This window comes from Canis lupus, chromosome 11 (genome assembly GCF_003254725.2).
Source record: "Canis lupus dingo isolate Sandy chromosome 11, ASM325472v2, whole genome shotgun sequence".
Lineage (NCBI taxonomy): Eukaryota > Metazoa > Chordata > Mammalia > Carnivora > Canidae > Canis > Canis lupus.
In genome coordinates, this window is record NC_064253.1 from 69,686,059 (window position 1) to 69,710,545 (window position 24,487).

General features: G+C 57.1%; 1 protein-coding gene across 1 annotated transcript in view; it reads left to right on the forward strand.

The window, feature by feature from the left end:
- Nucleotides 1-24,487, forward strand: part of PAPPA (pappalysin 1) — a 237,027-nt gene that overhangs the window by 185,697 nt on the left and 26,843 nt on the right. The window contains exons 16-19 of the mRNA XM_035696916.2: nt 5,665-5,875; nt 6,547-6,718; nt 14,456-14,603; nt 19,015-19,124. Of these exons, the coding sequence (XP_035552809.1) occupies nt 5,665-5,875; nt 6,547-6,718; nt 14,456-14,603; nt 19,015-19,124 (641 nt within the window). The remainder of the gene's footprint in view (nt 1-5,664; nt 5,876-6,546; nt 6,719-14,455; nt 14,604-19,014; nt 19,125-24,487) is intronic.

Consider the following 24,487-nt stretch of genomic DNA (forward strand, 5'->3'; position numbering starts at 1 on the left):
ATTATATTCTCAAGTCAAAACAACAGCAATAACACCACCACTTCAGAATCATAAATGCTTAATTAAAAGGCTGCAAATGCCACATTATTTATATCACCCAGTGAACCTCAACTCAAGCGTGTTAGATGCACTTGACATTGAGTGTGGAGTGGGGCTTCTAAAGCAAGCATGCCTTGGAGTGCCTGGCTGGCTCCATTGGAAAAGCATGGGGCTCTCGATCTTGGGTTGTGAGTTCGAGCCTCATAGTGGGTATAGAGGTGACTTAAATAAAAAAATAATCTTTTAAAAAAAGTAAGCATGACTTCATCCTACAAAGATCTTTTTTAAAAGGCCTGCTTTGTACTTATAGCTTCTGTTGGCTTTTCTGTCTGTTTGCCTCTCCAACTCAGATGAAAACTCAGCCTATTTGCAGAAGATAGCCAATGCCACTGAGCACTTCCTGATTTCTCAGACTTTACCGAAGACAGGGGTGTGAGCTGGGTGGACACAGAGAGTGGCCACATCCTATAGCGCCTCGCAGTGAACCTCTGTGCTTGCCCTCGGCTCCTTCCCTCACCCTGTCCCCCCTCCCTGCAGCTGTTACAACTTCCATCGCTGTAGAAATTGCAAGTTCTCTCTTCTGTCTCAGGAGAAGACCCTTCCTTCTTTCTCAGAAGCAGATAGCTAGGCCCTGGAGGGCCACAAGGGTCTCACTGGGACATCATCCCCACAAAAACAGGGTCACCCCCCAACCAAGAGAAATTCTCATACAACTCCTCAGGAGAATACTGCTTGCTCCATCTGTCACCCTAGCATTTGGGATGGTGAGAGTTCAAGATGATCTAGGACCTCACTGGGTCCAAACCACTGCTGAGTGCTGATGGTAGACCCACTACTCAGATTATGCCTGGGGATTTCAGGGTCACAGTGGAGAAGGGACATATCCAAGATCATACAGCTGCTTATGAGGCCACTATTCAATGTGAGTAGTGCTAAGATGGCATCTCTTAAATAATTCTTCCTATCTGTCTCATTCCTGCTCTACTCTGAGTAGTCGCTCAAGTTTTGAGGGTTGAGTCTGTTGCTATTTGTTGTCTCAGAGTCCATTGGCCTTTCCTACAGCCTGTCCCTCAACCCAGAACCCCTCTGAAGCCTGGAATGTCAGAGCTGGGAGGAGCCCAGAGGTCATCAAGGTGAATTATTTAATTTCACGATGGCAAAACTAAGGCCCAAGAGAGGAAGACATTTATACAAGGACACCTAGGAGTTATCTTTAGCACTAGGGTCAGGAGGCAGGGAGCCTGACCCTAGAAATGACGCCCCTTTGCTAGGTATGCCATTCCCACCCATCGGCGGAAATCTGCTCACTCACATCTGCCATGTGCATTCCCAAGCTGCTTCTTCATGGCAGGTGTCCGGTGTTGCAGGCTCCTTTCTCTATCTGCTTGGGAAGTTTTCCATCATCTACCCCTGGCTGTAACTGCATCTGACAGCAACCTCTTTCCTTTGAGCCTAACATGTGAATGACACATGGGGCCCCTTGTAAAGAAATTTGGAAGTGAGGGGCACCATTCTGGACAGTGGGAAGGAGGTGGAGGTACTGAAATCTTATTGTATGACCAGTTCTTGATTTTGAGCTGCTCCACTCATCCAAATTCTCCATGAGATGTTCTTTGACCACGCTCATGGCCAAAAGCTCTGTGGTGAGGTCGAGAAAACACTTAGGAGTCAGGCAGACCTGGAGGGAGCCTCGACTCTAGACTGAGCGGCTCACATTCCCTCTCAGGGACTCCAGTTTGTCACCTACAAAATGGGGTTCATGACACATTGGGTTATTAGGAGGATCAAGAAGATGGCCCTGGCAAGTCCTGCCTCTTGGGCTGAATTATAAAGAGCTATTAGACTTCCTTGTAGATATTTAGGGAGAGAACTGGACAATTAAATAATCGAAATATATTCACTTCCACGAGAGTTGGGAGAGCCCAGTTTTACAAGCAAATGGCATTCTTTCTGGGACTGCCTAGCCCAGCTCGGATTTTCTCTTTGGCTCCTCGGGGTCCCCGGAGCCTAGCAATGTGCTTTTAGGACTAAAATTGGCAGAGGCTTGCATGCTTCTCTTAATGGCTCCATTTCTTCAGCCTCGGCTTTCCTCCTCTGACTTGCGGCAGCCTGAGCACTGGGTGGAGTTCCAGTTGGCTATCATTGGGAAAACAACCATACTGAAACCTTGAGGTCCTCATTTCTTGCCTCACCTGGCCCAGGACCTTGTACAGAGAGACTTCTTCTCTATTTACACTTCCCGTCGCCCTTCCTTTTCTGTTAAGGTCTCTTTCCTATCAAGAGCAACGAAACTGAATCTCCTCCCAGTTCCAGCAGCACTAGCCCTTGGCTGATGCAGCCTCCCGAGGGCCTGCATGTCCACTTCCAGTCCCTCTCGCTGCATCTGTGTTTTCTCAAAAAAATACAGTGGCCAATATTCTTTCGCGTCCTAAAACGTTAGAGCTGTAAGGACTCAAAGACAGCCTTGGCTGAAGGCCAGAGAGGTTAGGTGACTTGTTCAAGGTCACATGTAGATTCACAATATTTCATGCATTGAATAAATGGGTATTAAGGACCCACTGTTTGCTTGGCACTAGGCTAGCTTCTGGTGCTAAAAGAATGACCGAGGTCCATTCCTTAGCCTTAGGTTACAGGCACCATGTATGAGGTAGTAAGAGAACCAGATGTTAGATCTCCTGGCATTTCTCTCCACCTATTCTGCCCTAGGCCAATTTCAATCTTAAAGGCACTCCCAAAGAGATTTGGCCTTTTGGGTAATCTTTTGAATAAAATAATGAACATAGGCATATCTCTTTGACAGTACATTTACAATTATTTTAATACTCATTAGAGACTGACATTTCTTTAAGCACATCTGTAGACAGCAGAGCACCATTTGTCTTCCTGACTCTAAAAGATGGACAGATGAAGATATAGGGTCACATCACTTTTTGGAACGCAGTTTCTGACATCGGCACTGTTACCCCAAGCCAGAAGCCCCAGGCTCAGAAATGCCTGCGTCTAATATCCTGAGTCATGTTCTCCCAGGAAAGACAGATAAGGGAATGGGGCAGGGAGGCATGGAAATGACAGGAGCATCCAGGGTCTCTTTCAGAGCAAGGTCCTGCTGGGGGCAACCAGAGCTCAGTCGCTTTGGGGAACTATGGGAATACAGCTACTGCAGCTCTGGGAACTGCCATGTTAACCCACCAGCTCCCTTGCTGGTTGGATGCTATTGCCAGTAGCACGGATGCCTCAGTACCGTGAGCTTGCCCTGTGTGCAGACACAGTGACCATCCTTGGTATAGAGGTCAGTGCCAAGGAGGTGAGGGCAGGGCACGGATGGTACATTTTACACCCCGCTTTCTTCAAAGCCATGTAGTGGATATAGAGTAATGGCAATAGCTGGGTCACGGAAATACTGACTCTGTGCCATTCAGTGTCTGCATCTCCTAGATTTTGTTTGTCTTTGGGGTGGGGGCATGTCCATGGTCCTGAACCACCAGTTCCTGCTTTAGTGTGATGGTTCTCTTGACGGTGGTACACGGCTAATTCCCAGTCACCCTCTCCCAGAACGGACATTTCTGGCTTGCGTTTCCACTCTTGATGACCATTTTGCAACTCTCACGTTCTCTTGCCACCAAGCGACTGTAACTTGCACATCACGATCTATAATTTGCATAGCTGATACGGTGTACTTTTTGGAGTCCTCACACTTTCTGCACAGACAGTTCATCCTTCTTGGGGAGTTCCGAGAGTGTGTGCTCCCTGCATCTTTGATAACTTCTCTTTACCTCTGCTAAGTTTCTCCCGTAGCTTTTGCTGTGCCTGTGCACCCCCAAAACACCACCTCCACCACAAAAGCAATGCATAAAGCAGTTTGTGGTCTCTGGTGGTCTAGAGGCCTCTCTGCTTCTATGGAACCCAAATGAATCATCCTTCACTTGATATAGAAATCTCTGTGGTTTGCAGCATCAGTGTTTGTCAGCATGCAATCCTCTTTAGGCTTCACAGACACTAGGTTGCCTTGTGCTCACCAGGTGAATCACACTGACACAGGAGAAGAAAGAGGACAATGAGTGGGGTCGGTGGGGGGTACGGAGCCTACAGAAAAGTGCACGGCACTCCCTGCTGCTTTTTGGTCCTGCTCTGTTTGTCTCCAGAGTACCTACTGCCTTCCGGCACGCCAAACAGTGTATTTCTTTGTCCGGTCTCCAGGGTTCCTCCCTGCCACACTGGAATAGAAGCTCCAGGAGGGCAGGGCTTGAGGGTTTGTACGTCTGTTTTGTCCACCGCTGTGTCCCGACATATAAAAGAGTAGCTGGCACGTGGTGAGCACTGCACAGGTGCTTGCTGGATGAACGAAGGCCTGTGTGCAACTCACAGGGCCCCTCAGACCTGCCAGTGAAGGCAAGGTTAGGAGGGAGGGAGGGAGGCAAGAAGGGAGGCAAATAAGGAATCTGACAGCACTTTGCTAGGTGTGTTTCATTTTATCTTCTCATCGCCATGAAGGCAGGGCAGTTCTCTTTCTGTAGATCAGAGTTGGGGGTTGCCTCTCGGAACAGGTAAGAGAGGCCCTACGGAGCACGTGTAGCCAAGTTCCCAGGGAAACAACTGCCTTTGTCGTTAGACGACCCTGGTTCTGAGCTTCCGTTTGCCTTTCACTCACTGCGAGGACTAGGTCAGGTGCCTTCACTCTCGGAGTCTCTGCTCCCAAATGTGCGTCCTCCCAGCTCCGAGCCTGCTGTGAGACTAACTCCGATGACACTCAGGGTGCTGGGCCTGTCGCCTCCGCCCCTACCTCCGCACCCTCCACCTGCCGCCAGCCCTGCTGGTCAACACTGCTCAGTAATAACCGGGAAGAGCGGTGTTCGCTGGAGAAAGCCAGGCTTGGGGTCTGCCTCTGATTGTCCTGGGGAGGTTTGGGGGCAGGCTGTGCACTGATAATGTATGACCTGGCAGGGAAAAGCCTGCACCCCGTGTTTTACTTCTTCTTGCCGCGTCCCCCATCAGGCCAGCTTCCCGGGGGCAGTCAGCACGTCTGTCAGAGCTGGCACGGGCTTCGGGGTAGGGGAGGGCGGCTGCTCTGGCAAAGCGTCACTGAACACTGGGGCCTGGAAAGCACAGCAGACCTCCAGACAGCACAGTGCTGTCCCTTCCGGCCCGAGGGGGCCCACAGCAGTACAGGGGCGCGGGCCCGGAGAGGAGCGGCAGGCAGCTCGAGGCCACGTGGACCCGGAGCTCGGAGGAGAGGCTCACAGGAGCCCTAGCCCGCCACTTCCCAGGAGGCACACGTACTCTGGCCTCTGGGCCCGGGGCCCCACCTGGCGCAGCGAGGAGGAGGGAGGGAAGGAGCATGAGGGTCTCTTCCTGTGCGGTGGGCGAGGTTCTGGATCGGGACTCAGGATCCTTGAATTTTAGTTTCTTGTAGATGTGGGGCGAGTTACTCCCCATGCTGGATCTCCTCGTCGCAGCTCTCTCCACCTCCTAGAGGCCCTTGGTCGTATACAGAAGGGTCTGGAATTCCAAGGGGAAGACCTTCTGGCTTTTTACGTTGGCTGTAGCCCAGGCAGCCCGCACCATAGCTCGGCTGTCAGGGGCACCCCTCTCGACCCGTCTGCTAACCCTCCGGCCTGTGTCCTCCAGGCAACAACAGCCTCCTGACCTGCATGGAGGACGGCCTGTGGTCCTTCCCGGAGGCCCTGTGTGAGCTCATGTGCCTCGCTCCGCCCCCGGTGCCCAACGCAGACCTGCAGACGGCCCGGTGCCGAGAGAACAAGCACAAGGTGGGCTCCTTCTGCAAGTACAAGTGCAAACCGGGATACCACGTGCCTGGCTCCTCGCGGAAGTCAAAGAAGTAAGTGGGGCCAGAAACACAAGCCTGTGGGCTCTGGGGGCGAGGGGGAGAGCCAGGTCCAGAGGTCTGATGATTAGGAAGCGCCGCTTCTTTGCTGGAAGCAGCCCCCACCGTGCATCACATGCTGCCCCGTGAGAGTCTACAGGGACACTGTTAGCAACCGCCCCCTGGCCGTGCGACCTCAGGCAAGTGACTTCACATCTCTAGGCCTCTACTTTTCAACAGTAGGATGGGGGTGATGGTACCAGTTACTGTCTGGTATTACTGTGAAGAATAAAGGAGGATGTGTGTGTAAAGTGTTTGCAAAGTGCCTGGCATGTAGTTGTTGTTCAATGAATGGCAGGTGTTAATATCATCACTGTACTCATGCCCCCCCCGCCTCCCCGAACAGTCTAGAAGGTAGGGAGGGGACTAGAGCTTGCAGGGCTGGAATTTTATTTCAATCCATGTGTAACTGAGAGAATGTCTGAAGCCACCACTTGCCCCAACTCAATGAATTTTCTTGAATCCCTACATGTGCCCCCTCCCAACCAGTAGGGCAGGTAGGGGACCAGGAGTGAGAAAGGGAGACGAGAGGCTGGCTGGCTCCCGAGAAACGTGGGTGTTGGGATGGGGCATGAGCCTGGCCATCTGATCCTTGAGACATCTCTTCTTTTATCTCTTCCGTAAAGACGGGCCTTCAAGACTCAGTGTACCCAAGACGGCAGCTGGCAGGAAGGGGCTTGTGTCCCCGTGACTTGTGACCCGCCTCCGCCGAAATTCCATGGGCTTTACCAGTGCACGAATGGCTTCCAGTTCAACAGCGAGTGTAGAATCAAGTGTGAAGACAGCGACGCTGCCCAGGTAAGACTCCCTGAACTGGAGGTCGGTGCTTCGGGCCCCCTCCTACCTGCTGACCGAGGCCCGCCTGTATCTGAAGAACAGCATCCGCCAGGAGACTGCAGGTTCGGCAGTGTCACCGATGCAGTAGAGGTTCTGGTCGTCTCCTTTGCTGATCGCCCTGCGCCTGGGTTTCCTCTCTCAACACCGTATTTTGGCTCAGAGGTCCTGAGCTTTGCAAGATGTTTGGGGTTCGAACCCTCGCGAAGGGAAGCATGTTGTGGAATCCCATGGCATGGAAACAATCACAGTTGAGTCACTCTGAGAGGAGGGACCAGGGTGGTTTGGCCAACTGCCCGCCACCATCACTCATGTTCGTCCTCAAAGCATTAAAAAACACAAGACACCCGTTGGCTCTGCCTGCGTGAAGAAGGGGGACCACCTTCTGATTAGAAGTGGACGGTGTGGAGAACACCAGGGAGGAAAGGGAGACCCGGAGGGGCCGGCAGGGTTTGGGTGTTATCTCCACCCCCTTGTAACAGACAAAGGCCGCCACTCCCGCCCCTTCCTGCTGACGGAGTCAGTGAAAGTCTCTCACTCCTTCGAAGGCAGGTAGGGAATCCAGAATGGAAAAGGGAAGTGGGAAGCCAGCTCACTCCATAGGAGCCTTAGCTCCACCAGCCATTTTGGGTCGATAGGCTGAGCCCTGTATTTCAAGGGTGTGCGAGGACCCTTGGCCAGGTGCGGCTGGAGTTTGGCTGGCTGGGCCCCAGTGCTGGCGTCACCTGCAGCCAGTCCTCCCCCATCTTTATTAGTGCTCCCCCCGAGTGCCAGATCGGGGATACCACCATCCTCAGCCCCTCTCACCTGCCCCTCACCTGCCAACCATCACTGCATCCTACCCATCCTGCCCCCAGGACACCTCCTGGAGCTGTTCTCGCCTGCTCCCGGCGCCCCCACCCTCACTCAGCCACCACCGTCTCTTCCCTGAGCCGCACACAGCCTTCTGATCATCTCCCTGCTTTTAGACCCCCAGCGCATTCTCTACGTTTCAGCCCGGGTGATTTGTTCAGAGCGTACACCTCATCACAATTCCCCTACCCAAAGCCCCTCGTGAACCAGTGCCCCCATCCCCTGGAGGATGAACCCCTGACTCCTCAGGGTGGATTCAAGGCCTCCAGCGCCATTGCACCCCCCTCACCTCTGCACTGCGCTCCTCTCCCCTTATCAGCTGCCTCACTCCTAATCGTCCTTCTGGGCCAGCCCAGGTGCCCATTTTTCCAGGAATCCCCTTTTTTATTGAAGGATGGTCGACGCGCGATTCACTGCAGGTGCACAGCACGGGGATTTGACAAGTGCATACGTCATGCTGTGCTCGCCACACATGTCGCTGCCATCTGTCACCATGCGGCGCTATCCCACTACCATAGACCATATTCCCCATGCTGTCCCTTTTTTTTTAAATTTTATTTATTCATGAGAGAAAGAGAGAGAGAGAGAGAGGCAGAGACACAGGCAGAAGCAGGCTCCATGTGGGGAGCCTGATGTGGGACTCGATCCCAGGACTCCAGGATCAGGCCCCGGGCTGAAGGCAGGTGCTCAACCGCTGGGCCACCCAGGCTGCCCGGTGCTGTCCCTCTTATCCCTGTGACCTACTCCCTCCATAACTGGAGGCCCGTACCTCCTGCTCCCCTTCACCTGTTTACCCATCCCACCACCCCCCTTCCCTCTAGCAGCCATCAGTTTTCGGAACTCTTTCTCGAAGCCCCTCCCACGCTGGGGCGCCGTACCCCTTCCTTGGGTCCCCCAGCACTGGCCACACTGCGCGGTGATTCACCCCAGGCTCCCCCTTCTCCCGGCTGTGACGTGCGTGACCACCTCTTTCATCATCCCTGGGTTTTCAGCACTTGGGACAGTGCCAGGCCCCAGGTAGGTGCTCGGGGGCTGTCCCGCCCTGAGAGCCGCGGGGACCAGCCAGGACGGTTTCCTCCTCTTCCACATGAGGAAAATTCACACCCGGAGAAGTCACCCAAGCACCCAAGGTGACGCAGCTGGTGCTGCCTGCAGTCAGAATTAGAATCCGGATCCCCACCGCCTGCCCAACTGCAGACGGACAGAACCCCATGGATGCCCCCGGAAAACCCCCCGTCGTGTACCCTTTGGGATGTCTGCGAACCCACATCGCTCCCGCCCTTGCCGCCCGGGGAGAGCAGTCAGTGCCGGGACAAGCAGAGGCCGGAGATCACCGTGGCCTCACGCAGGCTGATGGACTTCCTTCCCCCTCCCTTACATAAAACTGTTGCTAGCAGTTACCCGAACTGCTGAGCCAAATACTATTCTGGCCGCGGTCATGTTATCAAACTGAAACCCAGTCTGCCTGGGGCCTGCCAAGTACCTTTCATGGCCAGTTTGTATTTAAAGGAGAGGAAAATGTAAATTTATCAGACGACGCAAGCAGTTCTGTTTGGCAACCGGCGGGGAGGCTAGATGCAGAGGAGCAGGGTATTGCTCGTCGGCTCAAAGAATGAGGGGACGTGTGCCAAATGGGCTCCTAATACGATTGACGTTTCTAGTTTGTGCCGAAAATGAATTTCCTCTACCCTCAGACCAGCGCCCTGAGAGCCAAATCTAGTATTCACCTCAGATCCCCTCTTGCTGCCTGTAAACACAGCAGAAACCTACGGCCCAGAGCATCTTGAATTCAACAGCTTGTATGGAGCTGGAAGTCTCTGCTTCCCAAACAAGTTCCAGATCCTGGCAGCAGAGGACAGGGACTAGTGTAGGGGAAGTTCGTGTCCTCCCTCCCACCGCCACTAAAAGCAAACTGACAAATGAAACTCCGGTTCATTTGTTCCTGAGGAGCCAGCGTGATGCTGGATTTGGACCCTGAGTTCTAATCCTGACTTCACCGCTTCCCAGTGGGAGGACTCGGGACTCGGGCAAGTTGTTTACCCCTTGACGCATCAGTTGTCTCCTGGGGGCGGGGTGCACATAAAACCTGGTTTTATGCCTCCTGGTTTGTCAGGATTAAATGAGGTCATGAGAGTACAGCACGCCTGTGAGTACTCCCTTGAAATTGTGCAGTTTACAACCTGTGCCGCCGTACACGGCAGCCCTGGGGAAGGCACAGATGAGCTAGCCAGCCTCCCTTTAAGGTCACTTCTAGCAGAGAGGATCCCCGATGCTCCATGTGGGCTCCCGTGGAATCTAGAAACAAAGGCAGTGGCTTCAATGTTACCCGTCTGCGGGCGGCTAGCCCCAGAATATCGGAGAAGGGGGCATCCATCCTGCATGAAGCCATGGTGTGGGGTGGGGAGAGTGGTATGAACCACGGGGATACCCGATTTATGGCACAAATAAACCTGTACAGCGTACGGCCTCTCGAGACTAGTAACACCCGGTAGAACTCTGTGCTGTGGTGAGCGTCACCCCAACGTGTGGCGGCCACCGGCCACATGGGCCCTGGGGAGCTGGGCACGTGGCTGGAGCGACCCAGCCACCAAGGTTTACGCTCTCTTTAATCTCAGGTGGTTCAAATGTAAACGCCAAGAGCCGCGCTAATGCAGCAGCCACCACACTGGGCAGCTCGTGACTGTCTAGTGCTCTCAGTTCTAGAAACCAAGCCCGAGAACCTCGGTGGCAACGGCTTCTTAGCTTCTGAGTGTGGCCAGGTGACCACACAGGTGTCCCGGACTTTGTCTCATTTTGACAACAACAGACCTTTGGAAAAGAAACCAACGTCCCTCCACCCCCCACTCCCCACCCCACCCTGTCAGGGAAGAGGTCTTGAGGCTAAGTTGTTGCCCATGGTAATGAGTGGGTGGTGTTGACGGGCTCGGAGCCCTGCTCTTCCTACGGCGCCCCAAGCATTCCCAGGGCAGGCCAGTGGCCCAGGGCAGGAACTCCGTCCCCAGACAGCCGGGGAGAAGTGCTCATTGTCCCAACATTTACTTGTTCGTTGATTCATTTTTATTTATTTTCTTCTAATTAATTCATTTTTTACATATTTTTAAAATTTATTTTATTTTTTAAATTATTTATTTGTTCATGAGAGACACAGAGAGACAGAGGCAGAGACACAGGCAGAGGGAGAAGCAGGCTCCATGCAGGGAGCCCAATGCGGGACTCGATCCTGGGTCTCCAGGATCACTCCCTGGGCTGAAGGCGGCGCTAAACCGCTGAGCCACCCAGGCTGCCCATGTTTTTTTTTTTTTTTTTTTTTTTAATTAATTTATTATTTTTTTGCCCATTTTTTAAAAATTTAAACTCAGTTTGCCAACACCTAGGGTAGCGCCCAGTGCTCCTCCCATCAGGTGCCGTCCTCAGTGCCATCCCCGGGTCACCCCACCCGCCCCCCAGCTCCCCTTCCACATCCCTGCGGCTGTTCCCCAGAGTCCGGCATCTTTAATACCGCTCCGATGCTCCTGAGCTGCCCGATGATAGATTCCTCGGGCTGGTTCCACGGGAGGAACACGGGGAAGGGTGGCGGATTTGTAGGTGCTTAGGGGAGCACGGCCCGTGGGAGATGCCTGCGGCAGCGGAGCCACGGGCTAAAGGTGCTTGTGGACCAAGTGACACCCTTAGCAGGGATTTGCGGCGGCTCTGCGGGAGCGGGACGTGAAGAGCGCACTGGGGATCCGTAGTGCGCCCAGGCTTCCGTGGGGACCGCAGAGGTGCCCTTTGTGCGGCCACAGCAGAGTCGTCACAGCCCACGCGGAAGGTGCGGGGCCGGCGTTCGAATCTCCGTGGCGGCGCGTGGGGCCGCGCTCCCAACCGGGGCACCAGCACCGTTTCAAAACTCGCTTCTTCGCTTCCTGGCTGAGCCTCAGTTCCTGAATCTGTAACACGGATATAATTTCTACTCTACTGTGTCACTAAAAGGATCTCTAAATGCCTGTAAAACCCTTGGCGCGTGATGGGTATTTGATAACACGATGATTATGTGCCTTTCACGCTCGGTGGGCCTGTGTGACTGATGAGAGCTTGAGAGAGCCCTCGTGGTTTTTTACAGACGGAGTCACAGGCGCGGAGAGCACGGTGTTTTGCTGAGGGATGCTCAGCCCTCTTGGAAGAGAGCTCACCCCGGTGTGCAGAACTGTGCGATCAGAGCCAAGCGTACCCGGCGGGCGCCTTGCCCGCGGGTCTTCGGGTCTCTCAGGTTGCATCTTCAATGTCAGGTCCTCCGTGGTCACACGAGACTTATCATCAGTGGTTAATCCTGAGGCTCCATACTGGCTGGGAGGCGAGCCCTGAGGGCACCGAGATCTAGTCCTGGAGGAGAGTTTGGAAATCCGGAAGGGCTCTGGGACGTCTGCTGTGCAGAGGGCACAGCAAGGGCAAGGGTGTGCAGGTGGGAAGCAAGGAACACGTACAGGAGAGACGAGCTAACCCTGAGACTAGACGGAGCGAGAGAGGGGGACAGACGTGTTATCCTGGAGAGCCAGCCCCCGCGGAGGGCCTTGCTCGGAAGGCCGAGGCGTCTTCGCTGAAGGATGCCACAGCTTTTAAAAGCAGATTTACTCAGCAGCGGAAAGTGCCTGATGAACTGGGCAGGAGGGAGGGAGGCTGGAGGCAGCAAGGCCAGCGCCTCTGTGCTCCCGTCCTCTTCGGTGGAGCCTTGTACGGTGGATTTCTCCGCGCTGAAATTCCCTGAGCAGATTCCAGCTAGTTCTGATACGTTCTCTGCTGCAAACCGAGGTCCCCTGCCAGCTCTGGCCCACGTACTGCTGAGGTCTGCAGCCCTTCGGGGGCTGGAGGCCAAATGCATCATAGGCCCAGGCCAAGGCTCCAGGAAATTGGGGTCAATTTCCTACTCCCCCGAGGGCCCCACAGAATCATGGGGCCCGGGGCCTGGGGCTCTGGGAGGGAGAGCCGGTTCTCTGAAGCCGCATGAAGCTGCCTAACCCCTCCCTGAGCTCACACGGGACCTCTGACCTCTGGGGGTGGACTCTGCGAGACGTCCCACAGCTGCATGCCTGGGATGGGCCACCCTTGTCCCGTGGCCACAGAGGCTTCCACTGCAGTTGGAAAGGTCCACGAGAGGCCGAGAGAGCCCCCCACCCCCTTCTCTTCTGAATCCTGTCTCCCTGCAGCTGTTTTCTCAGACAGGGGAGCTTCGGCCTGCATCAGCCCTTTCGGAGAGTGGATTCATTTCCCCCGGCGGGCACCCATTCACGGAGTCCCCCATTCGCCTCATGCACCCATGTCGTCGCGGGCTCGCTGGTCCATTTATTCCCTCCCCTGCAAGTTCACTGGTGTCCTTGCTTATGGAACAAAGTCACCCCGTAACTCTCTGCCTATTCACCCCATCCTCTGTGAAGCACATCATTCTCGAGTGAGCAGAAATCTCTGCCGAGTGGTCAGGACATGTCACGTGCAGTGGGAAGGCCCCGAGGCAGGGGTGAGTGGGGCACCGTCTTGGGCCCCGAGGAGTTCATCCTCTGGGCGGGAATGGATGATAAAAAGGCAGCGCGTGTCAGAGACCTCACGGCAGTAGGCTCTGCACCGTCAGAGCGGCCTTAGGACAGGGCGGCCCGTGCCACACAATGCGTTCGGGCGGGGAGGGAAGCGCAGCAGCCCGAAGGGGCACGGGGGCAGAGGCACGGCCCAGGGAGATGGCACGGGGCGCATTGGAGGGTGCAGACGATTTAAACCAAAGTCCCAGGTTCGCGGCGATGCTGCAGGGAGCAAAGACATGGAGGATGCGCCAGAGTTCAGGCCGTGAGGATGCTGGAGGCGGGACTGTGCGTGGAAGCTCAGCTGAGGCGTGGAGTTTTGCACCGGTGCGGCACGCTCAGCTCCTCCGGCCTCACTTAGAGTTTCTCTTCTTATCAAAAGCTTGAGAGAGGGAGAGGATACACAGCTTGTTCTACGCTGGAGGAGCCGCGGCCCAGACGCCCCCCGTGCTTCTCCATCCTCAGGGCGCAGAGCCAGAACTCCATCCGCTGACACCGAAGGCCGCAGCGGCATCCGCCCTACCCGGGAGCTCTCTGCTGCTTGCTGCACTTCCTTGCACTCGCACGTCCCCTTTGGCCTTCCAGAAGGTCTTCCTAGCCCTTTTCTGCCTATGATTCTACGCAACCGTGAAAACTCTTTTCCATATATGGCTCCTCTACAGGGCCTCCTCCCCTGCTGGCCCCGCACAACCCATCCCTGTCCCCGGGTCCCTGCGGTGCTGCCCCGAGCACAGTGGCACGGACGTGGCTGCCTCTCACGTGCCTGTCTTTCTCGCTCTCCCTTTGGACCCCACGGAGCTGGGCACCGACTGGGCACTAAGAAGGAGTGCTTGGGTTCAGGGGCCGTTCTGAAATACCCACAGAGCTGGACCTCCCGTTACAGTCGCAGGCTTTGAAAGGGGGACGCAGAGGAAGGACCCTGCTTGCGAACCGCAGGCGCCCACCACCTTCAGGAGGCCAAGAAACTGCGTGGTGCCCATTCTACAAAACAAACCCTTTGGATGGAGATCTCTGAAAGAGTTCAGAGCTACAATTCAGGAAACATGGGAGTTAGGCTCCCTGGGGAGCTTCGAACAAGTTTCTTCCCGTGCTGCGTCCTCAGTTTCCCCATCTGTCAAGCAGAGATGTTAGCAGTGCCTCTATTTTAGGGTGATCGGGTGCCTACCGTGGTGAAGAAATTGTTTCTGGAGCACTTCTGGGGCTCTGGGGAGATGAGGAACTGCTTCCTCTTTTATTTCGAGGGGTTTTGCTATGTGAGGGTGGCGCTCCCTCTCGGTCGTCCTGACTGTTCTTCTCTGGTGCTCAGGGACGCGGGAGCAACATCATCCACTGCCGGAAGGATGGCACTTGGAGCGGCTCCTTCCACCTGTGCCAGGAGATGCAAGGCCAGTGCTCGGCCCCGGACCAGCTCAACAGCAACCTCAAGTTGCAGTGCCCGGAAGGCTACGCCATAGGTACAGTGGGCGCGCGAGGGTGGCCGTGGGAGGGACGGGTCCTGCTGGGAACCTGGGGCCAGTGCCTCTCTGGGCAGCTGAGCACCTGTAGCCCTTGAGGCCCTGAATGAGGGAAGCAGAGATGAGAGAGACCAGGTCCTGATGGGAGGCCAGGTCCTGTGCTCCCAGAAAGAGACCTAAGGGCACGAATGTTGGAGAAGTGCCGGTCGGTGAGTGCCGAGGGTCATGCGGGAGTACAGAAAAGCCGGCCACGGTGTCGGGGGACACAGGAGCTCCCAGGACGAGGGGTGCTCATGTAGGGATGGGAAAGAGCTTGTGGGGCAGGAAATGGCCATCCGTCAAGGAGCCCCGTGATGCCCAGGGAGGGAGATGTGAAAGCACACATCGTGTTTCGGAAAGCAGGAGGGGTGGGGCGTAGCTGCCTTTGTTAATCCTAAATTTTGCATAGCACCCCGCGTTGGTGAGCACCTCCTGGGGGTCCGGCCCTGCAGGGAGCACGGAGTACGGCAGAGGCGTTGGCTCTTACCTGCTCAGTGAGCTCTCACGGATGAGGACACTGAGCGCTGACGGGGTAACAGAACGAGCCCCAAACCCGGACGTCTCTCTTACTCCGAAGCCTGAGATCTTTCCCTGCCTGGCACCTCGGTTGCCTCCAACTGAGAGGATAAATAGCGCGTTCAGAATACTGTTTGTGTGGCGAGCGGCTGGCTCACAAAGTGCTCACAGTGAGGGGAGACAACCTGCGGTTTGGTGCCAGGGATTTGCCTGGTTGGGACCAGGCGTCTGGACAGATGCATTAATCACAGGCTCTGAGGCTTTCTGGGGAACTGGGTGTGCATTGAGTGTGACCTCAGTTGAGGGCGGCGATGCTGACCTCTGGGGCCGAGTCCCTAATTGACCATGATGAAAAGCCCAGGGAATTGGATGTTCTTTCTCATGGCCGGTGTGATTTATGGGATAATCACCAGGGATGTCTGGAGCAGGAGGTTATCATGTGCACACTCACTCCCAGTCGCACAGAGCCAACCCGTTCTGCACCCAGCAAAGCGGGAGCTGTCACTTCTTGTCCTGAAGCGAGGCCTGGGGTGGGGTGGGGTGGGGGGAGCGTGTGGGGCCTGGCCACCCCTTTTCAGAGATGGAAACATGGAGCCTAGCGTAGGACTGCGCACTCCTACACGTCGTCCAGAGCACCTGCCCCAGGTGAGCGCACCTCCGGGGGAATGGTTTGCTCTCTCCGAGGATTCAGAAGGTCCTTTACGTTCCCACAGAGCCACCGATCCAGAGGACCCCAGCCGGGATGCTGCAGAGAGGCGGCTACCTTGTGGGGTCTGTCAATACAGGCATTTTAGGGGGTTGGGGCCGTAGGCGCAGCAGCTGGTCACGCTGGGCGCTCCACCCCGAGGCCTCCGCGGCCTTCCCTCCGTCATTCCTGTGGGGTGGCTCTAGACACTTCTATGTCGGTGACGAGGTTCCTACCTCCAGGTCGGTCAGGATATACACTAATGAGTATTCAGTGACACTCATGACTGGCATTAAGTGGCCCTGCGGGGGGTGGGGGGGAATGTTGCTTAAATTACTTCTATTTAAAAAAAAAAAAACCTTATAAAAAGAGATTTCCTGTGTGTCTAGATCCATGGCACATTTAGATATGTTCACACGTGCAAAAATAAACACAAGCACAAATGTTTAACAACCACACAGATATCCAAACACACACATCATAAACTCATGCCCGGCGGGCACGCAGGAGAGGGAGAGTCTGCACAAACCCACCACCCAACACACACGGAGCTGCACACCGCGCGCACACACGTGTGATATCACGAGCACAGACACGTCTCATGCTCCGAAGCATATTACGTACACGGAGAGAGGCACAGAAGGCAAACAGGGCTCACACGCATGCACACAAATATGCCCTGGGGCCACCCTGTACCTGCACCGCCCGCACGCGTCACAGCCGCACATGGCCTGGCCCTCCGCTCGCCCGGCCTGAGGCAGGCGGACGGGTGGCAGGAGCATTCCTTTGCCCACTGAGCTTTTTCAGGGTCAAGCAGACAGGGAAAGAAGTCACTGCGACACGGGAACCTGAATGGCCTTCCCTGTCCCGCTGTCCCCATTGCCATGCAGATGCCCCTTTGATGAATATGGGTCCCCGGGGTCCCGGGGTGGCTGGGGGGGCATGTGGGGGAGCTAAGAGGGCACAGGCAGTGTGGGACGCTGGGAGACAACCACTGGGAAGGAGGGAAAGCAGGGTTGCACCTGCTGATCTCCGGGGCCCTCCCCTTCCTCTCCTCCCGGGACCCCCCCCCCCCAGATCTGATCCCAGGCTGGGCCCCTCCCCGGGGAGAGCCCACCTCACTAAGCGGGGGATCTAATCCAAGGCCTTATCATCAGTGTGTGCGTCCCTTCCTGTGGGCTTGGGGGCTGGAGGACACATGCTGGAGCCCCCCAGGGCGGCCCCCTGTGGGCCCCTCTCCAGGCAGCACAGGCCAGCTCCTGTGGCAGTTAGGGGCCTCAGAAAGTTGCTCCTGCCACCCAGGCTGCCACCCTCCCTCCTCCTCCTGAGGAAGGAGAGGCAGGGGCCTGGTGAGATCACCCTCTGTAATGATGCCAGTTCGGGCTCATATATCACAACATAGCAGCCTGGTTCTAAAGGCCCAGCCCTGGGGGTGGGGAGGTGGGGAGAGCACAGGGGAGGGAGCTGCAGGGACGGGAAGGGGAGACAGGGCTGCTGCCTGGGGTAGGCATGGCCTCCCGTGTTGACCATATTTTCCCCTTTGTCCCCGCTCTTGGGAGAAGATGGCCTTTGTCTTCTTTTCCTCCAAGGCTGCCTCTTGCTTTTGCAGAAGAGGAGAATTTTATCATCACAGCCTTGCTTCTTGCTCCCTAAAAACCCTTTAGAGCTGATCTCATGACACATGCGCAGCCCTGAGCTTCTCCAGCTGCTTAGTGACCTCCCTCCCTTGTTCCTGTCGCTCAACCTGCTGGTGTTTTCCCATCCGCCCCCCACACCACCCTCATTTCTTGTGTCTCCTCTCCCTTCCTTTCCCTTTCCCCTCTTGGGCTCCACTGTACTTACTGCTGGGTCCGGAAGGCAGAGGGACGTGGGTTCTCACTCACGGGCTTCTAATCGCCTGCTCGCTCATAGCCGGAGCTCTGCGCACTCCTCTAACCTGAGAAATGGGTGCGATGACAACCTGCCAGGCAGCGCCGCACCTTCGGGAGAACGCGCGACCTATGGAAACCACCCGCACGGCCAGGTGGGCCGGTGCCCCTTCTGGGCTCGGTGTCCCTGTGTTTAAAGTGAAGAGGTTTTAAACGCTGTCCTAGGTCATCCCCTCTTCGGTCCTGGTGAGTCTCTCAGACTGAAGAGGATGACAAGGCAGGCAGCAAGCAGGGCCCCAGGAGATGCCGACATACATGTGTGCGTGCGCGCAAGGGGGTGGACGCACACAGACCTCACACATGCACACACGACCCTGGAAGGGAGCCCTTAGAATGGCTAATAGAGTAGAGCTGCTGTGTGTTGTGACCTTAGTGTTCAAGGGTGGCCCTGGTGCTACAGCCGGGGGCAGGGGGGACTTCTTAGTGCATGAGTTGAAGAAGAGCAGGAAGGGTGTGAAGGCGCAGGGCGGCACGTGTGCGAGTCCTGTGCAAGCGGAGAGGGAGGGCTAAGAGACTGGGCTGCATTGCCGAGCTCACATGCAGGGGGCCTGGGTGTCAGGCACCGGGGTGGGCTCCCAGAAGAGCCCCCTGATCCCTGTCCCTCTAGGGCATCACCGTAACGGCGGAAAGCCGGGCACAGGGAGGGCTAAGGTCGGCCCCGAGAGACTCGTCAATGCCAAACACCTCTCTCACTCGGGCACAAAAATCAGGGCGGGCGCCTTGGGAGGATGTGAATCCGGCCCTGAAAAACAGATAGGCTTTGGCCTTGAGAAGGCAGATGGGGGTGATTCAGGGGAAGGGGCGAGTGGGAGCAGAAACGTAGAGGCACGGGGTTGTGGGACTCAGATGGGAAACCTAGGGCAACCCGGCCAGACCACCCAACGCATGAAGATGCTTGATGGGAGATGAGATTGGGGGGCCCACGGGAGCCCACGTATGCCAGGCTAGGGGGATCACACTTTGTCTCGCTCCTGGGGAGCCTTGGGATTGTCCTCAGGCAGCGGAGAGGTGTGGCGAACAGGCGCAGGGTGAAGGTGGCCGCGGGTGCAGACTGCACTGGAGAGGAGAACGGCGCCGGGGGGGGCTGCCCTGGCGGGGAGTTCACGCCTATCAGCTGTCTTCATGGCCGGGATCGCCAGCTCCCCTGGGGACCGGGGCCACCGGGGCCCACCCTGGGAGAGCTGCCCCTGGCATTGGGGGCCGGGGGAGCCGAGCTGCGGCCTCACGCTGTGCTTCCCCGCAGGGTCGGAGTGTGTCACCTCGTGCCTGGACCACAACAGCGAGTCCATCATCCTGCCAGTCAACGTGACCGTACGGGACATCCCCCACTGGCTGAACCCCACACGCGTGGAGGTGAGTGACGGCGCTGTCCCCCGTGCCCCCTTCGACACTCACTGTGCCCTGGTCCTGCACTGGCCCTCTTGCATACGTTCAGTGGTCGACGTGTGGCACCTGTTCTGTGGGGTGGGCGCCGCCCGCGTGGCCCGCTCCCCTCTGCCAGGCTGTGCAGGGGACCTTTCCTTTACAGTCCGGGCATCATGAGGACAGCCTGGGAATACGAGGACGGTGGTCCTTGGCTTAGGGGCGGGGATACGGAGACACAGCGCAGTCGGGTCACGAGCCCATGTGTGTCGGCCTGTCCTCGTACGGAGGGTGCAGCGTGGCTTCCCCAGAGCCCTCGGAAGGCCTTCTGCGTCCCGGGCCTCGATCTCTGCTCCGCTTCTCCGCGCGTTACTTGTTTAGGGAGAACGTGATGAACACGTGAAACGGGGACGCTACCACCATTGATGAAGCCCCACTGTGTTCGCGGCCCGCACGCAGCTCACAGGGTTGTCCTGACCTCGGAATCATGCGAGTGGAGGCAGCGCCTGCAGTCCCTGGGGTGCCCGGGGTGGGGGCTCCAGCCCGGGCCGAGGGCAGGTGCAGCGCTCCCAGGGTCCCGCTGGCATGGGCCTGCCACAAGGCCGTGGGGGCTCCGCCTCCTGGCAGCCACCGTCCTTGCCCAGGTCCCCTTTGGGGCCGGCCGCTCCCACTCGCCTGGGTGTCACCTGGTCACTCTGTGGCCCTCGAGCGGACTTGGGAGCCCACTCTTGCCCTCAGGGCCAGCGCGGATGCCGGGCCTCATGCACCCATTCTGGGCACTGGCTCCTCCTGCAGAAGGTGAAGTGGGGGAGGCGGGCCGCAGGGGTGTTCAGCTGTGTCCCCATTGCGGCCTTTCTGCCCGGGCCGGGCCCGCCGTCTGCCCTCCGGCCACAGATGTGCGGATGCGCAGAACCCGATCCGAGGTGTACGGTTTCCCAGAGGAGCCGAGGGCGTGATGGCGAGGCCTTACTCAGCACTCGGCCTGGGGGCTGGTGCTGGCCCGGGACCCCGCTCTGCTCTGCGCCCCACTCCTGCTCCTCCTCCTCCCTCCTCCTCCTCCCCCACCACCTGGTGAGGTGCCTTGGTGCCTGGTCTCCAGCGCTTGTACCCTCTGGGGGGGGGACGTCTGTCTCCGCCCCATGTGTCTCTCCACCCTCCCAAGAGCCAGTCACTAAGTTCCACCTGGCGCCCACCCCTCCTTCCTCCCTCCTCTGCCCTTTTCCTCCTCCCTCCTCCCCCCTACTCCTCCCCCCTCCCCCCCTCCTCCCCCACCACCCGGTGCCCCCTCTCCAGCACTAGTCCCATCAGGGACGTCTTTCTCTGCCCCATGTGTCTCTCCACCCTCCCAAGAGCTGCCCAAGTTCCACCTGGCGCCCCCCCTTCCTCCTTCCCCTCCCGCCTCCCTGGCTTCTCCCTGTTAACCTCCCCTCCTGCTCCCATCCATTCCGTCCCCTGCGTGCCCTTCCCCCTGGCACACCCAGAGCCCCCACACCCGTTCTCACACGGGTGCCCCGGGGGAGCATCACGGGGCTGCGCAGGCCCGGGAGTGGGCAGGACCTCATGTGGGAATCTCGAGGACGCTGGCGATCAAGCGCAAGCCCCTCATGGTGCAGGTGGAGATGCTGAGGAGCCAAGAGGGAAGGGCATCAGGCCCAGGTCACACAGGCCTCAGAGCCAGGATCAAGCCCTGCCGCCCCCTCCCCTCCCCTCCCCTCCCCTCCTCTCCCCTCCCTTCCCTTCCCCCCTTAAGCCCCCCCCCCTCGACTTCCACAGGCTCGGGGACAGGGGAAGGAGGCTCACACGGGCACACGGAGCAGACCCAGGAGCTCCCTCCCACCCCAGGAGCCCAGGTCTTCTCTGCCTGGGATCCAGACCCGGTTCCCCTGGTCCGGCTCCACTCAGGCCTCTACTGTGCCCCGGGGTGAATTCCCACCCTTCCCTCGGGGCGCCCTGGGCACCAGAGTTCAGTTATAATTCAGGGCGAAATAAATCCAGGGGTTTGAAAGCCGCCCACCCGCCACCAGCCGCTCGCCGCCCCGCCCGGGTTGCTCGCCGCCTTTATTGATGCGGGGCCTATGGAGAGCGCCCGAACGAGGCTCAGACCTCTGAGGTCTCCAGAGGCCTCATTATCCAGGAGGCAAGAAATGTGGTCGAGAAGGGGAGGAGGGTGAAGGGCAGAGATTGATGATTTCCAGGAACAGGGCTGAGAAGCTGGCCTCCGCCGCACCCTTGCCCTGCGTGCGGGAGAGCAAGGTAGGAACAGAGCTGCGGGGGCAGGCCTCCGTGCCGGGGCAGGGCCCCCCCTCAACCCCGCTCTGGGCCAGGGAAGGCCCCCCCACAGGCCAGGACAGCCTACCCACCCTTGGTCCAGGGCAGCTCCCCCACTACCCCTCAGGGCAGGCTCCCCCCTTGGGCCAGGGCAGCCCCCCCAGGCCAGGGTAGGCCCCCACTCCAGGCCAGGGCAGGGCCTCCCCTCCTCCAGGCCAGGGCAGGATCCCCCTCCTCCAGGCCAGGGAAAGGCCCCCCGTCCTCTGGGCCAGAGCAGGCCCACCCCGAGGGCAGGGCAGGCCCCTGGGACCCCCCCTCTCCACAGTCTGCCTCCCAGACCAGCGCAAGGCCGATGGGTGGGTGGGAGCCAGGCTCTGCTCCACCTGCCCTTACCTGGGTCCCCGGGGAAGGACGCAGGGGCCAGGACATTTCCTGGATGGCTGCCCTGAATCAGCTCAGGCTCAGGCCCCCTCTGCCCACCCCCAGCCCCCTCCTCACACCCTGTGAGGTCGCTCTTACTCGCTCCCCTTTTCCTAGTGGAGGAAATGAGATCTCAGCGAGGGAAGCCCCTTGCCTAAGGGCAGTGGAGGGAGCCCCCAGCCCGGCCAATGCCTCCGGTTCCCCAGCTCCCCGTGCGGTGTCCGCGGGGCGGGTGACGAGGATAAGGGCAAACCGCTGACCAACCGCTTACCAGGGCCGGGCTGCTAAACAGTTAGCAGCTGGCTCTCCACCCTCCGCCCGCCCCGACAGCCACCGCCCTATAGAACTCTGATCTGTAGCATTGCCCCATTACGGTGGTGTAAATAACCCCCAGCACCCCGCCCCCCCCCCCACACACACACACATGGCAGGTGTCTGGGTTTGCAGGTGGCCCTCCCTGCACACAAAGCTGGGAAGGAAGCGCCACTGCCGCTCCCGAGCCCACAGGAGCTGGCTGGCGCCTGTCGCACGACAGCCTCTATCTCGGGTACTTGACACGTATCGGCCTGTATGACGAGAACGATGCCCACTTAGGTGAGTGGGAGGGCAACGCTGGGATCCCGAGGTACGATCGGTGCACCACGACAGTGGCCTCGGCGAAGGCCCGACCTGCCAAGCGCGCAGGGTGTGCGCTAGACCCTTGCAGTTGCAGGGTCAGGTGACCATGTAAAATTCATGTAGAATTTCTACTGCAAGCCTCGGCCTCCTCTTGCTCGCTGTCCTTGGCAAATCCCGTCACCCCTGTAAGCCGCGGTTTGCCCATCCATGGAATGAGCGAGGCCTAGATCAAGAGTCGCAACGTTGAACACTGAGGGAATCAGGCAGGCCAGGCACGTCCCGGGTATTAAATGCCCAGACATATTATTAATAGTAGGAGCAGCATGTACTAGACATATTTCACACAGACTTAAAGAAAATATAACAAACGCCCATGTGCGTACTACGCACCTTAAGGAATGACTTAAAATTCTCTTCTCAAGGAGATACACTGCACATGCTGACCTTAAGGGTACGATTTGATAAATGTTTGTGGTTGTGGCCACTCCTGAAGCCATGACTGGTTGGGATCTCTGACTCCGCAGAGGTTGCCCCTTCCCTGTGCCAGGTGGTGGCTGTGCCACCAAGCTAACTTCTACTGGCTTTGCTTATTCTTTTTTTAATTGAGGTACAATTGCCATATAAAATCATATTAGCTTCAAGTGTACTGAAATTTTCAGTTTTACTTTCATCAGGAAATCCACTGCATCTCCTTATATTTTAGAGTTCTCTCCTTTGAAAGCCTCCAGTCCCTCACGCACTTTTGGAGGAATAGGGACGCAGAGTGAAATCCTCCTCATATCTAATAAACGAGACAATACAAACTCAAGGACACATGGGAATGTCCCTGGGGCTCAGAGCTGGAGAGACCGCAGGGAATGGTGGAGACAGTGGTGAACTCTGGAAAACACATCCTGCTTTCCCAAGGGGGCAGCTCTAGCACATGTGGCAGTGTGGACATGTGTGCCTCGTATGGCTAGATTCTCCACTTTCTCTTGAAATCTGGAGTCTTTATAAAATATCTACATTTCTAAAAAAAAAATACTGGCACATAATTTTGACTTCTGTCAAGCACATTGTGTGCCACAGCGAACGTTTCTGTGGGCTGTGTAGCCTGCAGGCTGTTGGGTTGCAACCTTTGGATGAGGTGGACTCCCAGCCTCTCTGTCACCAGCTCCTAAGGAGCACCTCTAGTCTGCTCTGCAACTCGATCATAGCCAATGCAGCTCACAACCTCAGAAGCTTATCATCCCTCTGGACAGCTGAGACCTTAGATTTGATAATGGCTTCTGGGAAGAGGATGCAAGGAGAGAGGAAAGACAGGAGAAGAAAAAGAAAGGGAGGGAGGTACTTAAGGGAGGAAAAAGGAAGTAGCCATTTATTGAAGATCTCTGAGCATGTGGCCACCGTTAGGCAGTTCCGCGTATGCCGCCTCATTTTGCCTCCGCCGTACCCCAGGGAGATCGGTAGTGTCACCGCTTTACACGTGAGGGAGCTGAAGTTCTGAGGGGTTTTCACGGCCCAATCCACAGAACTAATGCAGTTGAATCAGAGTTTGAACCCAGGGCTAGTTCTCCTGCATTTTGTCCTGCAGGGCGACCACCTTACCTATTACAAATCATAGGACTCAACACTTGTAGACAAAGGATGTAGAATTTCTCCCTTGAAGGGAAGGCAGCACTGTGGAAGACCCTGTCAAGAGTCTAAAGTCAGAGGTAGAAGGGTTGTGAGTGAACGTGAAGTCCAGTCTACCTCATGTACAGAGGGGAGATCCTGGGTGCCCTGGCCGTGAAGCCCGGAGCTGGACAGGTGTGCCTGGGACCCAGGGGTTTCTCATTCACTCATGGACACTCTCATACACTCACTCATTTGGTCACTGGTTCATTCACTCAGTCACTGATCATACACTTCTAAATGGCAGGTGTTCTTCGAAAGCAAGGCATTCAGGGTGGAAAATGCCTAGGCTTTCAAAGACAGCCAGAAGCTCCATAGCAGATCACGAAAGGCAAACAGGGGTTAGACGATCTCATTCCCTCACAGAAAGTCCTATCAATCAAGGAAAGAATTAG